The 13,178-nt window shown below is 43.9% G+C and overlaps 1 protein-coding gene across 1 annotated transcript in view; it reads right to left on the bottom strand.

The window, feature by feature from the left end:
- The window catches only part of LOC310878252 (alcohol dehydrogenase 1-like), a 19,253-nt gene extending 7,705 nt beyond the window's left edge, over positions 1-11,548 (bottom strand). The window contains exons 1-3 of the mRNA XM_083792475.1: positions 11,451-11,548; positions 2,575-2,676; positions 231-372 (exon numbers count right to left, since the gene is read on the bottom strand). Of these exons, the coding sequence (XP_083648601.1) occupies positions 231-372; positions 2,575-2,676; positions 11,451-11,468 (262 nt within the window). The 5' untranslated portion in view covers positions 11,469-11,548. The remainder of the gene's footprint in view (positions 1-230; positions 373-2,574; positions 2,677-11,450) is intronic.
- Positions 11,549-13,178: the final 1,630 nt, after the last annotated feature.

Raw genomic sequence — 13,178 nt, 5'->3', positions numbered from 1 at the left:
TTTGCAGTAAGTGATGTCACTTACTGCCGGCAAATCAGAGCACCTGTTTGAGCCTGACTAACCAGACACTGAATATCAACTGAATGTTAACGTCAAGTATTGTTGGGTGCGATTTGAGATAGTTAGGTGACCCCTGGGTCCCCACTCCCCCCAACCCCCCCTCCCCCCTCCTCCACTGACCTGGGTGGTACTCGGTGACCCCGGGTCCCCCCCCCCCCACTCACACTGACCTGGGTGGTACTCGGTGACCCGGGTTCCAACGCTCTCCACGATGCCCCCCCCCTCGTGACCCAGCACGGTCGGGAAGCCGGCCTCGTGCTTCCCCTCGAACATGTGGTACAGGTCGGTGTGGCACACCCCGGTGGCCACGATCTGCAATGACACCCACACAATGACACCCACACAATGATACAACTTGTGGCACACCTCGGTGGCCACGATCTGCAATGACACCCACACAATGATACAACATGTGGCACACCCCGGTGGACATGATCTGCAATGACACCCACACAATGACACCCACACAATGACACCCACACAATGACACCCACACAATGACAACATGTGGCACACCCCGGTGGACATGATCTGCAATGACACCCACACAATGACACAACATGTGGTACACCCCGGTGGACATGATCTGCAATGACACCCACACAATGACACCCAAACAATGACACAACATGTGGTACACCCCGGTGGCCACGATCTGCAATGACACCCACACAATGACACAACATGTGGCACACCCCGGTGGACATGATCTGCAATGACACCCACACAATGACACCCACACAATGACACAACATGTGGTACACCCCGGTGGACATGATCTGCAATGACACCCACACAATGACACCCACACAATGACACCCACACAATGATACAACATGTGGTACACCCCCGGTGGACATGATCTGCAATGACACCCACACAATGATACAACATGTGGTACACCCCGGTGGACAAGATCTGCAATGACACCCACACAATGACACAACATGTGGTACACCCCCGGTGGCCACGATCTGCAATGACACCCACACAATGATACAACATGTGGTACACCCCGGTGGACATGATCTGCAATGACACCCACACAATGACACAACATGTGGTACACCCCCGGTGGACATGATCTGCAATGACACCCAACACAATGATACATGTGGCACACCCCGGTGGACAAGATCTGCAATGACACCCACACAATGACGTACGTGTTCAACAGACACACAGACTGTAAAACAAATATGGACAAAGCGTTCTCCGGGTCTGATATGGACGTAAGATGAAGCCAGTCAGTCCTTGAATTGTAAATCGCCATCTTTCTAGATCCGTTTGGGCCCAGCTGGCCCATTGGCTGGCTCAGACAACGAGGCGGGACTTCCCACCCTTCTTCTTCGTTGGTTTTCATTTTGACTCGAACGGGGGGTGGCTCCCGATCATAGACTGTAACGGTAGCCACGCCCCTCAGAACATACGCGACTTAATGGTAATTTTTTTAAATAAATGGGACCATTGTTTTCCAAAAATAATATTATGAGACTTTAAACTAGTGACTGGAAGCAGAAAGTATTCATGACCATGTTTATTAAGGTAATACAGTCTAGCTGAAGTTGGGCCCAAATACATGGACCTCTATGGGCTATGGGGTTTTTTGGGCCCAATGACAGCGCCACAACAGGCCATTATATGAACTTTCAGGAAGTCCCGATTTTCTTAGTGGCTTCACAAAATATCTGTCTGACTGCCCCCCTGGTTAAATATCTGTCTGACTGCCCCCCTGGTTAAATATCTGTCTGACTGCCCCCCTGGTTAAATATCTGTCTGACTGCCCCCCTGGTTAAATATCTGTCTGACTGCCCCCCTGGTTAAATATCTGTCTGACTGCCCCCCTGGTTAAATATCTGTCTGACTGCCCCCCTGGTTAAATATCTGTCTGACTGCCCCCCTGGTTAAATATCTGTCTGACTGCCCCCCCTGGTTAAATATCTGTCTGACTGCCCCCCTGGTTAAACATCTGTCTGACTGCCCCCCTGGTTAAATATCTGTCTGACTGCCCCCCTGGTTAAATATCTGTCTGACTGCCCCCCTGGTTAAATATCTGTCTGACTGCCCCCCTGGTTAAATATCTGTCTGACTGCCCCCCTGGACAGACATTATAGATCATCATGTAATTTCCCGTTGGGACGTTATTTTAGTGGATGAGACCGAATATCTTAAAAACATGAATAACTCTTGATCTAAATCAATGCTTCCAATTCTAACCAAAGATTGTGTTTTTTTGACGGCCCGTCGCTTTGTCGCGTTAGAAGTAATCATAGCTTGTTGTTGTTGTCGATAACCCTCGGGGGTGTTTTGGCTACTTCTAGCTACTTCTAGCGACTTCCAAGATGGCGCCGTGCCACCTTGAAATAAGCTGCACATCGCTGGGCGTCGTCCTGATTCAATGGTCCTAAATGCCCCGGGCGTTCGCGGTGTTAACAGAAATCCACTCCCACCACAAACACGGGTGCGTGCGTGCGTGCGTGCATGCGTGCGTGCGTGCATGCGTGCATGCGGTACCTTCATCCGGATCTCGTTCCTCTGGGGCGGGGCCACCTCGATGTTCTCGATGACCAGCGGTTGGTTTGGTCCCCAGGCCACGGCCGCACGACACTTAATGACCTGAACACACACACACGCACAAACGACACTTAATGACCTGAAGAAACACATTCACTAAATCTGCTGCCAAAAACAACACTGTAACATACTGCAGCAGTTGTATACGGAAAGCTTGAATGATCCTCTGCAAAGTGTGTTTCATTAAACCACGTAAACAAACACGCAACTACACACTGTTCTTAACCCATTCTGACCTGAGATCAGATTCATACGAGGTTTCCGCCGGACACACACTGGTCTGATGAACCCATTCTGACCTGAGATCAGATTCTAAAAATGTCAGTTGCTCTTCGATTTTTCAAAAATAGCAGACCTACAAGCTCATATCGCGCCACTCGGTGGCACGATATGAGCTTGTAGATCTGCTATTTTTCAATAGCTAAAGCATAACATGATGCCGACACCAAAATGGGTGCCCGGTCAGAATGGGTTAAAGATGTTTTTCAACCCATTTAGGCCTGAAAAAAAAGTATTCTGAAAGAATATTATATTCAAATATTCGTGTCACGATTTAAAAAAAATAGCAGAAAAATACAGAAACATTGACGTTTTGACGTCAGGCCTAAATGGGTTAAGAGTCATGCTTCAGAAGAAGCCCAGCCCATATGGACTTACAGCAGGGGTTTTCAACAGGTGGTCCGTGGACCACTGGTGGTCTGCGGAGGTATTGCGTGTGGTCCCTGACCATGCATTTAGTAATGTATAGCCACGGAACAGTGAACTAATCCGTCCGTGCACGGTTCCTTATCTATATTATTATAAAGCTTTTATATTAACAGTGAACTAATCCGTCCGTGCACTGTTCTGTTCTGTTCTGTGTAATTGTGTCAATGTTGTCAGAGTTACTGAGAAGTCTGAGGTTATAAGAAATTCCACAGAAAAGGGAAATAGAATCTCAAGAAGGGTGAAGTGGTGAAGCCTGATTAGGAAATGTGCCCGTAGATAGAATCATGTCATCATGTGCTATATCTTGCACGTATTTGACATCTTTTACTATCTGTATATAATATATATTACTATTATTATTACTATTATTAAAATAGCCAATCTATAAGATCATAATGTGTGGATGTAGATCAGCTAGTTGAACTATTTTAAAATATTTTTCAAGATAGTAAAATGTGGCAAAAGGCCAAAAGGCAAAGGCACGCCCAAGATATAGGCTACAGTAGGGTCACATGTGTCAGTACTGTACTGTATCAGTTAAGTCCGACATCGTTTGAGAAACGGTATTCCATAGCAAGTGTTACGAAAGCACTAATTTTAGCCCATATATCCCATTACAACACAACAGTGGTCCCCAGGTTGGTTCTTATAGTCAAGGTGGTGGTCCCCAGGTTGGTTCTTAGTCAAGGTGGTGGTCCCCAGGTTGATTCTTAGTCAAGGTGGTGGTCCCCAGGTTGATTCTTAGTCAAGGTGGTGGTCCCCAGGTTGATTCTTAGTCAAGGTGGTGGTCCCCAGGTTGATTCTTAGTCAAGGTGGTGGTCCCCAGGTTGATTCTTAGTCAAGGTGGTGGTCCCCAGGTTGATTCTTAGTCAAGGTGGTGGTCCCCAGGTTGATTCTTAGTCAAGGTGGTGGTCCCCAGGTTGATTCTTAGTCAAGGTGGTGGTCCCCAGGTTGATTCTTAGTCAAGGTGGTGGTCCCCAGGTTGATTATTAGTCAAGGTGGTGGTCCCTAGGTTGATTATTAGTCAAGGTGGTGGTCCCTAGGTTGGTTCTTAGTCAAGGTGGTGGTCCCTAGGTTGATTATTAGTCAGGGTGGTGGTCCCCAGGTTGATTCTTAGTCAAGGTGGTGGTCCCCAGGTTGATTCTTAGTCAAGGTGGTGGTCCCCAGGTTGATTCTTAGTCAAGGTGGTGGTCCCCAGGTTGATTCTTAGTCAAGGTGGTGGTCCCCAGGTTGATTCTTAGTCAAGGTGGTGGTCCCCAGGTTGATTCTTAGTCAAGGTGGTGGTCCCCAGGTTGATTCTTAGTCAAGGTGGTGGTCCCCAGGTTGATTATTAGTCAAGGTGGTGGTCCCTAGGTTGATTATTAGTCAAGGTGGTGGTCCCTAGGTTGGTTCTTAGTCAAGGTGGTGGTCCCTAGGTTGATTATTAGTCAAGGTGGTGGTCCCCAGGTTGGTTCTTAGTCAAGGTGGTGGTCCCCAGGTTGATTCTTAGTCAAGGTGGTGGTCCCCAGGTTGGTTCTTAGTCAAGGTGGTGGTCCCCAGGTTGATTCTTAGTCAAGGTGGTGGTCCCTAGGTTGATTATTAGTCAAGGTGGTGGTCCCCAGGTTGGTTCTTATAGTCAAGGTGGTGGTCCCCAGGTTGATTCTTAGTCAAGGTGGTGGTCCCTAGGTTGATTATTAGTCAAGGTGGTGGTCCCCAGGTTGATTCTTATAGTCAAGGTGGTGGTCCCCAGGTTGATTCTTAGTCAAGGTGGTGGTCCCCAGGTTGATTCTTAGTCAAGGTGGTGGTCCCCAGGTTGATTCTTAGTCAAGGTGGTGGTCCCTAGGTTGATTATTAGTCAAGGTGGTGGTCCCCAGGTTGATTCTTATAGTCAAGGTGGTGGTCCCCAGGTTGGTTCTTAGTCAAGGTGGTGGTCCCCAGGTTGATTCTTAGTCAAGGTGGTGGTCCCTAGGTTGATTCTTATAGTCAAGGTGGTGGTCCCCAGGTTGGTTCTTAGTCAAGGTGGTGGTCCCCAGGTTGATTCTTATAGTCAAGGTGGTGGTCCCCAGGTTGGTTCTTATAGTCAAGGTGGTGGTCCCCAGGTTGGTTCTTATAGTCAAGGTGGTGGTCCCTAGGTTGATTCTTATAGTCAAGGTGGTGGTCCCCAGGTTGGTTCTTATAGTCAAGGTGGTGGTCCCCAGGTTGGTTCTTATAGTCAAGGTGGTGGTCCCCAGGTTGATTCTTAGTCAAGGTGGTGGTCCCCAGGTTGGTTCTTAGTCAAGGTGGTGGTCCCCAGGTTGGTTCTTATAGTCAAGGTGGTGGTCCCCAGGTTGGTTCTTATAGTCAAGGTGGTGGTCCCCAGGTTGATTCTTAGTCAAGGTGGTGGTCCCCAGGTTGGTTCTTAGTCAAGGTGGTGGTCCCCAGGTTGGTTCTTATAGTCAAGGTGGTGGTCCCCAGGTTGGTTCTTATAGTCAAGGTGGTGGTCCCCAGGTTGGTTCTTATAGTCAAGGTGGTGGTCCCCAGGTTGATTCTTATAGTCAAGGTGGTGGTCCCCAGGTTGGTTCTTATAGTCAAGGTGGTGGTCCCCAGGTTGGTTCTTATAGTCAAGGTGGTGGTCCCCAGGTTGGTTCTTATAGTCAAGGTGGTGGTCCCCAGGTTGGTTCTTAGTCAAGGTGGTGGTCCCCAGGTTGATTCTTATAGTCAAGGTGGTGGTCCCCAGGTTGGTTCTTATAGTCAAGGTGGTGGTCCCCAGGTTGGTTCTTATAGTCAAGGTGGTGGTCCCTAGGTTGATTCTTATAGTCAAGGTGGTGTTCCCCAGGTTGGTTCTTATAGTCAAGGTGGTGGTCCCCAGGTTGGTTCTTATAGTCAAGGTGGTGGTCCCCAGGTTGATTCTTAGTCAAGGTGGTGGTCCCCAGGTTGGTTCTTAGTCAAGGTGGTGGTCCCCAGGTTGGTTCTTATAGTCAAGGTGGTGGTCCCCAGGTTGGTTCTTATAGTCAAGGTGGTGGTCCCCAGGTTGGTTCTTATAGTCAAGGTGGTGGTCCCCAGGTTGGTTCTTATAGTCAAGGTGGTGGTCCCCAGGTTGGTTCTTATAGTCAAGGTGGTGGTCCCCAGGTTGGTTCTTATAGTCAAGGTGGTGGTCCCCAGGTTGGTTCTTATAGTCAAGGTGGTGGTCCCCAGGTTGGTTCTTATAGTCAAGGTGGTGGTCCCCAGGTTGGTTCTTATAGTCAAGGTGGTGGTCCCCAGGTTGGTTCTTATAGTCAAGGTGGTGGTCCCCAGGTTGATTCTTAGTCAAGGTGGTGGTCCCCAGGTTGGTTCTTATAGTCAAGGTGGTGGTCCCCAGGTTGGTTCTTATAGTCAAGGTGGTGGTCCCCAGGTTGGTTCTTATAGTCAAGGTGGTGGTCCCCAGGTTGGTTATTATAGTCAAGGTGGTGGTCCCTAGCTGGGTCACAATCAGTTGAAAACCTGACTTTAATACAGACAGGACACTTTTCACAGTTTACATAATGACAATAAACTCACGTGACGGTTTGCAAACCATGATCAAGTCAATTCCAAAGTGACTGATACCCCCCCCCCCCCCCCCCCCCCCCAGATCCTTACAGGGCAGATTACATAATATACAACATAACATAAAATACCATAAAATAAAATACACCATTAGGCCTGTGACAGGCTCTAGAAACAAACTGGGCTGTCCTTAAATACTTCATAGTTAAATAACCAGTCTAACTTCTGTCCATCATATCTTCCCAGAATAGATCAGGGTTTTGTTTTGTTGCATTAATTGCCTCAAACAGTGGAACCCTCAAATCATCACACAGGGTAAAATAATAAAACACATCATTTAGGTCACATACTGTATAATACATGACATAATCTATTCTCTTCTGGCAGGGCTGAAAACAAACATATACGTGGACACACACACACACACACACACACACACACACACACACACACACACACACACACACACACACACACACACACACACACAAAGAGGGAGTACCTCGGTTTGTTCATTAACCCATTCTGACCTGAGATCAGATTCTAAAAATGTCTTCTACATCCTGACAGTTTTCCATTCTGACCTGAGATCAGATTCTAAAAAACGTCTTCTACATCCTGACAGTTTTCCATTCTGACCTGAGATCAGATTCTAAAAATGTCTTCTACATCCTGACAGTTTTCCATTCTGACCTGAGATCAGATTCTAAAAAACGTCTTCTACATCCTGACCGTTTTCCATTCTGACCTGAGATCAGATTCTAAAAATGTCTTCTACATCCTGACAGTTTTCCATTCTGACCTGAGATCAGATTCTAAAAATGTCTTCTACATCCTGACAGTTTTCCATTCTGACCTGAGATCAGATTCTAAAAAACGTCTTCTACATCCTGACAGTTTTCCATTCTGACCTGAGATCAGATTCTAAAAATGTCTTCTACATCCTGACAGTTTTCCATTCTGACCTGAGATCAGATTCTAAACATGTCTTCTACATCCTGAAAGTTTTCATTCTGACCTGAGATCAGATTCTAAAAATGTCTTCTACATCCTGACAGTTTTCCATTCTGACCTGAGATCAGATTCTAAAAATGTCTTCTACATCCTGACAGTTTTCCATTCTGACCTGAGATCAGATTCTAAAAATGTCTTCTACATCCTGACAGTTTTCCATTCTGACCTGAGATCAGATTCTAAAAATGTCTTCTACATCCTGACAGTTTTCCATTCTGACCTGAGATCAGATTCTAAAAATGTCTTCTACATCCTGACAGTTTCCCATTCTGACCTGAGATCAGATTCTACAAACGTCTTCTACATCCTGACAGTTTTCCATTCTGACCCGAGATCAGATTCTAAAAACGTCTTCTACATCCTGACAGTTTTCCATTCTGACCTGAGATCAGATTCTAAAAACGTCTTCTACATCCTGACAGTTTTCCATTCTGACCCGAGATCAGATTCTAAAAATGTCTTCTACATCCTGACAGTTTTCTGAAAAAGCTATGTTTCTATGTCAGTTGTTCTTCGATTTTTCAAAAATAGCAGACCTACAAGCTCGTAGCGCGCCACTCGGTGGCGCGCTATGAGCTTGTAGGTCTGCTATTTTTCAATAGCTAAAGCATAGCATAATGCTAACACCAAAAGGCCGGTTCTCGCCCAAAATGGGTTAACGCACCAGGAAGGATCTTATCGCCACTCTTTGATAAGCGTGTGAATTAATTACCCCAGACAGACTGCAGGCACTTTATGGCTTCAAGATTAATATCAGTTTTACCTTCCATCATTTCCTGCTGCCTACGTGACTCGAATGCACCGCTCGCCCCTCACACCCCCCCCCCTCCACCCGCCCAGATTAACCCCTTTTGGTGTTTTAAGCATTATTGTGTTATATTACGTTGGCTCTTGAAAAATAGCAGATCTACAAGCTCGTAGCACGGCACCGAGTGCCACGCTACGAGCTTGTAGATCTGCTATTTATTTTTGAAATATCTTGAGGGTCGGCGGCCAATTACAGATAATTCTGGGGGTCCTTTACGTGAAATTGATTGAGAACCACTTGCCACTGACATAGAAACATGAGGGTTTTTTTTCAAGAAAACTGTCTGGATTTAGAAGTCATTTGTAGAATCGTCCTCAGGTCTAAATAGGTTTAAAACAACTCTGTGAAAGTGTCACTTTAAAACAAAATGTAATATTGTGTTAACCCATTTTGACCTGAGATCAGATTCTAAAAAAAAATCTTCTACATCCTGACAGTTTTTCTGAAAAAGCTATGTTTCTATGTCAGTCGTTCTTCGATTTTTCAAAAATAGCAGACCTACAAGCTCATAGCGCGCCACTCGGTGGCGCGCTATGAGCTTGTAGATCTGCTATTTTTCAATAGCTAAAGCATAACATAATGCTAACACCAAAAGGGGTTCCCGCCCCAGAATGGGTCACGGTTAGTTGCTTTTCTTTGTAGTTTTTATGTCTCGGTGTTGTACGACATTGTTTTCACGATGCTTGTCTCTCCAAGTCCCTTTTTTGGAAAAGATATTTTACCGGTCATCTGGTAATCTACTAATGTCAACAGGAGGGTGATCAACATCACAGCCACACAGGGTGTAAAACAATAAATATCACCAAAAGGACACACCTAACACTAAACTAAACAAACTATGTCAACAGTGAGACAGTACAAGATGTTTGCATATGCACTGTATATGCAAACGTATGCATACTATGCAAACTGTGTATGCATACTGTCTGATATACAGTATATTATGCTTGTCTTACTCCATGGGTGGTTAACTGGCGGCCCGGGGGCCACATGCGGCCCCCACCTTCACTTAACCCATTCTGACCCATTCATACGAGGTTTCCACTGGACACACACTGGTCTGATTAATGTGGCCCTCAGGTTAATATCAGAATACTGATATAATATTGGTTCCAGCTGTTTACAATTCCACAACATGCAAAACATGACCCGCTTTAATTACTTCAGTCTAAATTAGTAGCTCAATGCTTCAACACACGTATAATTAAAGGCTTTTGAAATTACATAAAAATAAAAATTTTCAGGATTCCAATTCGAATATAGCAAAAATAGCCGATCTACAAGCTCAAAACGCGTCACGCTGCGACGCGTTTTGAGCTTGTAGATCGGCTATTTTTGTTACGACAGTAATATATGGCCCTAGGGAGTGAGTGTGGAAATATAGTGGCTCTCTCCATCGTCAAAGTTGCCCAGCCCCTTGAATGTTGACTTATGTCTCACTGTTGACATAATTTGTTTAGTTTTTTGTTTGTCCTTCATCTCTTTATCCTTATATCATGTTTACACACCTGTATGTCTGTGAGGCGACAACAATGTTGTTCACCAGGAATAAAGTCCTGTTGAGGTTAAAATATCTTTTTCCAAAAGTGACCCATGGCAAACAAACACTGCAGTACAACACTAACGTGCAAACAATAAACAAATGTGACCACATTTGACTGAGGGACTGCCATTGGATTTTGCAGGGAATCATAGCTTATGTCAGTTTGAATCATAGCTTCAAATTGACATATTGGTTGTTCAGTTTGACCCACACGTTTTGGAGATATGGCTTATAGAGTGATGTCTTGCAGAGAAACAGCGAGTTATTTTTGGCCCGAATAGATTTGGTGAAGATAGGGGTACAAAAAGAAGTATATTTTTTTCGCTGACAAAAAACTACATCAAAACATAATGAAAACTAAGCTATGATGACTAAATCTGTGACTAAATACACTGACAATTTCAACAAATAAAAACTAGACTGTTAGAAAGGGACTAGTGGACAAGAGATCCAGTATAAGTCATTTTACACTTGGTTGCATGCTGAAAATAGCCGATCTACAAGCTCACAACGCGTCACGCTCCGACGCGCTGTGAGCTTGTAGATCGGCTATTTTCATCAAAAACAGTCATTTACAACGGCATCAACGCCCAACAAAATACATTTTAGTCGACTAAATCAACTTTAGATTGAGTCGACTTAAATATCTTATGATATTCAGTCAACTATAAAACCGGACTAAAACCAGACTAAAATGTGACTGAAACTAAATGAAAACTATTCAAGAGACTAAAACGACTAAAACTAAAATCTAAATGTACTGCCAAAAACAACAAGAACAACACTGCTTTGACGGGGACCCAAATGGACCCTTATCGGGTCAGCAACTCTGAGCTGACGCTTCACCTACATTTTGGTTCCATTTGTAGGCGATGCATTCCACGGCTGGGCGTATATGAAAACCAAAGGTTTCAGAAGCAACCCATTCTGAACGGGAACCCATTTTGGTGTCGGCATCACGTTACGCTTTAGCTATTGAAAAACAGCAGATTTACAAGCTCATAGCGCGCCACCGAGTGGCACGCTACGAGCTTGTAGGTCTGCTATTTTTGAAAAATCGAAGAACGACTGACATTTTTTTATAGAATCTGATCTCAGGTCAGAATGGGTTAATAATCAGACCAGTGTGTGTCCAGTGGAAACCTCGTATGAATCTGATCTCAGGTCAGAATGGGTTAATAATCAGACCAGTGTGTGTCCAGTGGAAACCTCGTATGAATCTGATCTCAGGTCAGAATAGGTTAAAGCATGTTTACTCACCTTCCCTGCGGTTGCCATGATGTCAGACTTTACTGCAGCGACCAGCAGATGACCAGCAGATGACCAGCAGATGACCAGCAGATGACCAGGAGATGACCAGCAGATGACCAGCAGATGACCAGGAGATGACCAGGAGATGACCAGCAGATGACCAGCAGATGACCAGGAGATGACCAGGAGAGTTGAGTGGAGGACAGGCAGGCTGACACAGGCTACAGAGCAGACTGCCGGTGAGTAAACAGACTACAACTAAGTATAAGTTCAAGTTGAAGTATATTAAGTATTCTAAGCATACGTCTTTAGGGTTGAGTTGAGGAGAGCAGTCTGACACACAGCACTACACACAGCACAGCACACAGACACACAGCACTACAGCAGGAGAGCAGTCTGTCTGACACACAGACACACAGCACAGCACACAGACACACAGCACTACAGCAGGAGAGCAGTCTGTCTGACACACAGACACACAGCACAGCACACAGACACACAGCACACAGCACTACAGCAGTCTGTCTGACAAACAGACACACAGCAGAGGTTTATATACTGCTGCTGAAGCATGGGGACACGCCCACTGTTGTGTTGATACCCATTCATGCTTTTGTACTTTTACTCAAGTATCGGCTACATTTTGAACTTTTACTCAAGTTGATACTTTGATACTTTAACTGTAAACAGAGTTTCTACACTGCAATATTGATACTTTAACTGTAAACAGAGTTTCTACACTTCAATATTGATACTTTAACTGCAATATTGATACTTTAACTGTAAACAGAGTTTCTACACTTCAATATTGATACTTTAACTGTAAACAGAGTTTCTACACTGCAATATTGATACTTTAACTGTAAACAGAGTTTCTACACTTCAATATTGATACTTTAACTGCAATATTGATACTTTAACTGTAAACAGAGTTTCTACACTTCAATATTGATACTTTAACTGTAAACAGAGTTTATACGCTGCAATATTGATACTTTAACTGTAAACAGAGTTTATACACTTCAATATTGATACTTTAACTGTAAACAGAGTTTATACGCTGCAATATTGATACTTTAACTGTAAACAGAGTTTCTACACTTCAATATTGATACTTTAACTGCAATATTGATACTTTAACTGTAAACAGAGTTTCTACACTTCAATATTGATACTTTAACTGTAAACAGAGTTTCTACACTTCAATATTGATACTTTAACTGTAAACATTGTTTATACACTGCAATATTGATACTTTAACTGCAATATTGATACTTTAACTGTAAACATAGTTTATACACTGCAATATTGATACTTTAACTGTAAACAGAGTTTCTACACTTCAATATTGATACTTTAACTGTAAACAGAGTTTCTACACTTCAATATTGATACTTTAACTGTAAACAGAGTTTCTACACTTCAATATTGATACTTTAACTGTAAACAGAGTTTCTACACTTCAATATTGATACTTTAACTGTAAACAGAGTTTCTACACTTCAATATTGATACTTTAACTGTAAACAGAGTTTCTACACTTCAATATTGATACTTTAACTGTAAACAGAGTTTCTACGCTTCAATATTGATACTTTAACTGTAAACATAGTTTCTACACTTCAATATTGATACTTTAACTGTAAACAGAGTTTCTACACTGCAATATTGATACTTTAACTGTAAACAGAGTTTCTACACTGCAATATATTGATACTTTAACTGTAAACAGAGTTT

Source organism: Protomyctophum parallelum (assembly GCF_964188405.1).
Source record: "Protomyctophum parallelum genome assembly, chromosome: 20".
Classification (NCBI taxonomy): domain Eukaryota; kingdom Metazoa; phylum Chordata; class Actinopteri; order Myctophiformes; family Myctophidae; genus Protomyctophum; species Protomyctophum parallelum.
The sequence above is the reverse complement of the archived record's forward strand: the minus strand, read 5'-3'. Positions and strand labels throughout refer to the sequence as shown.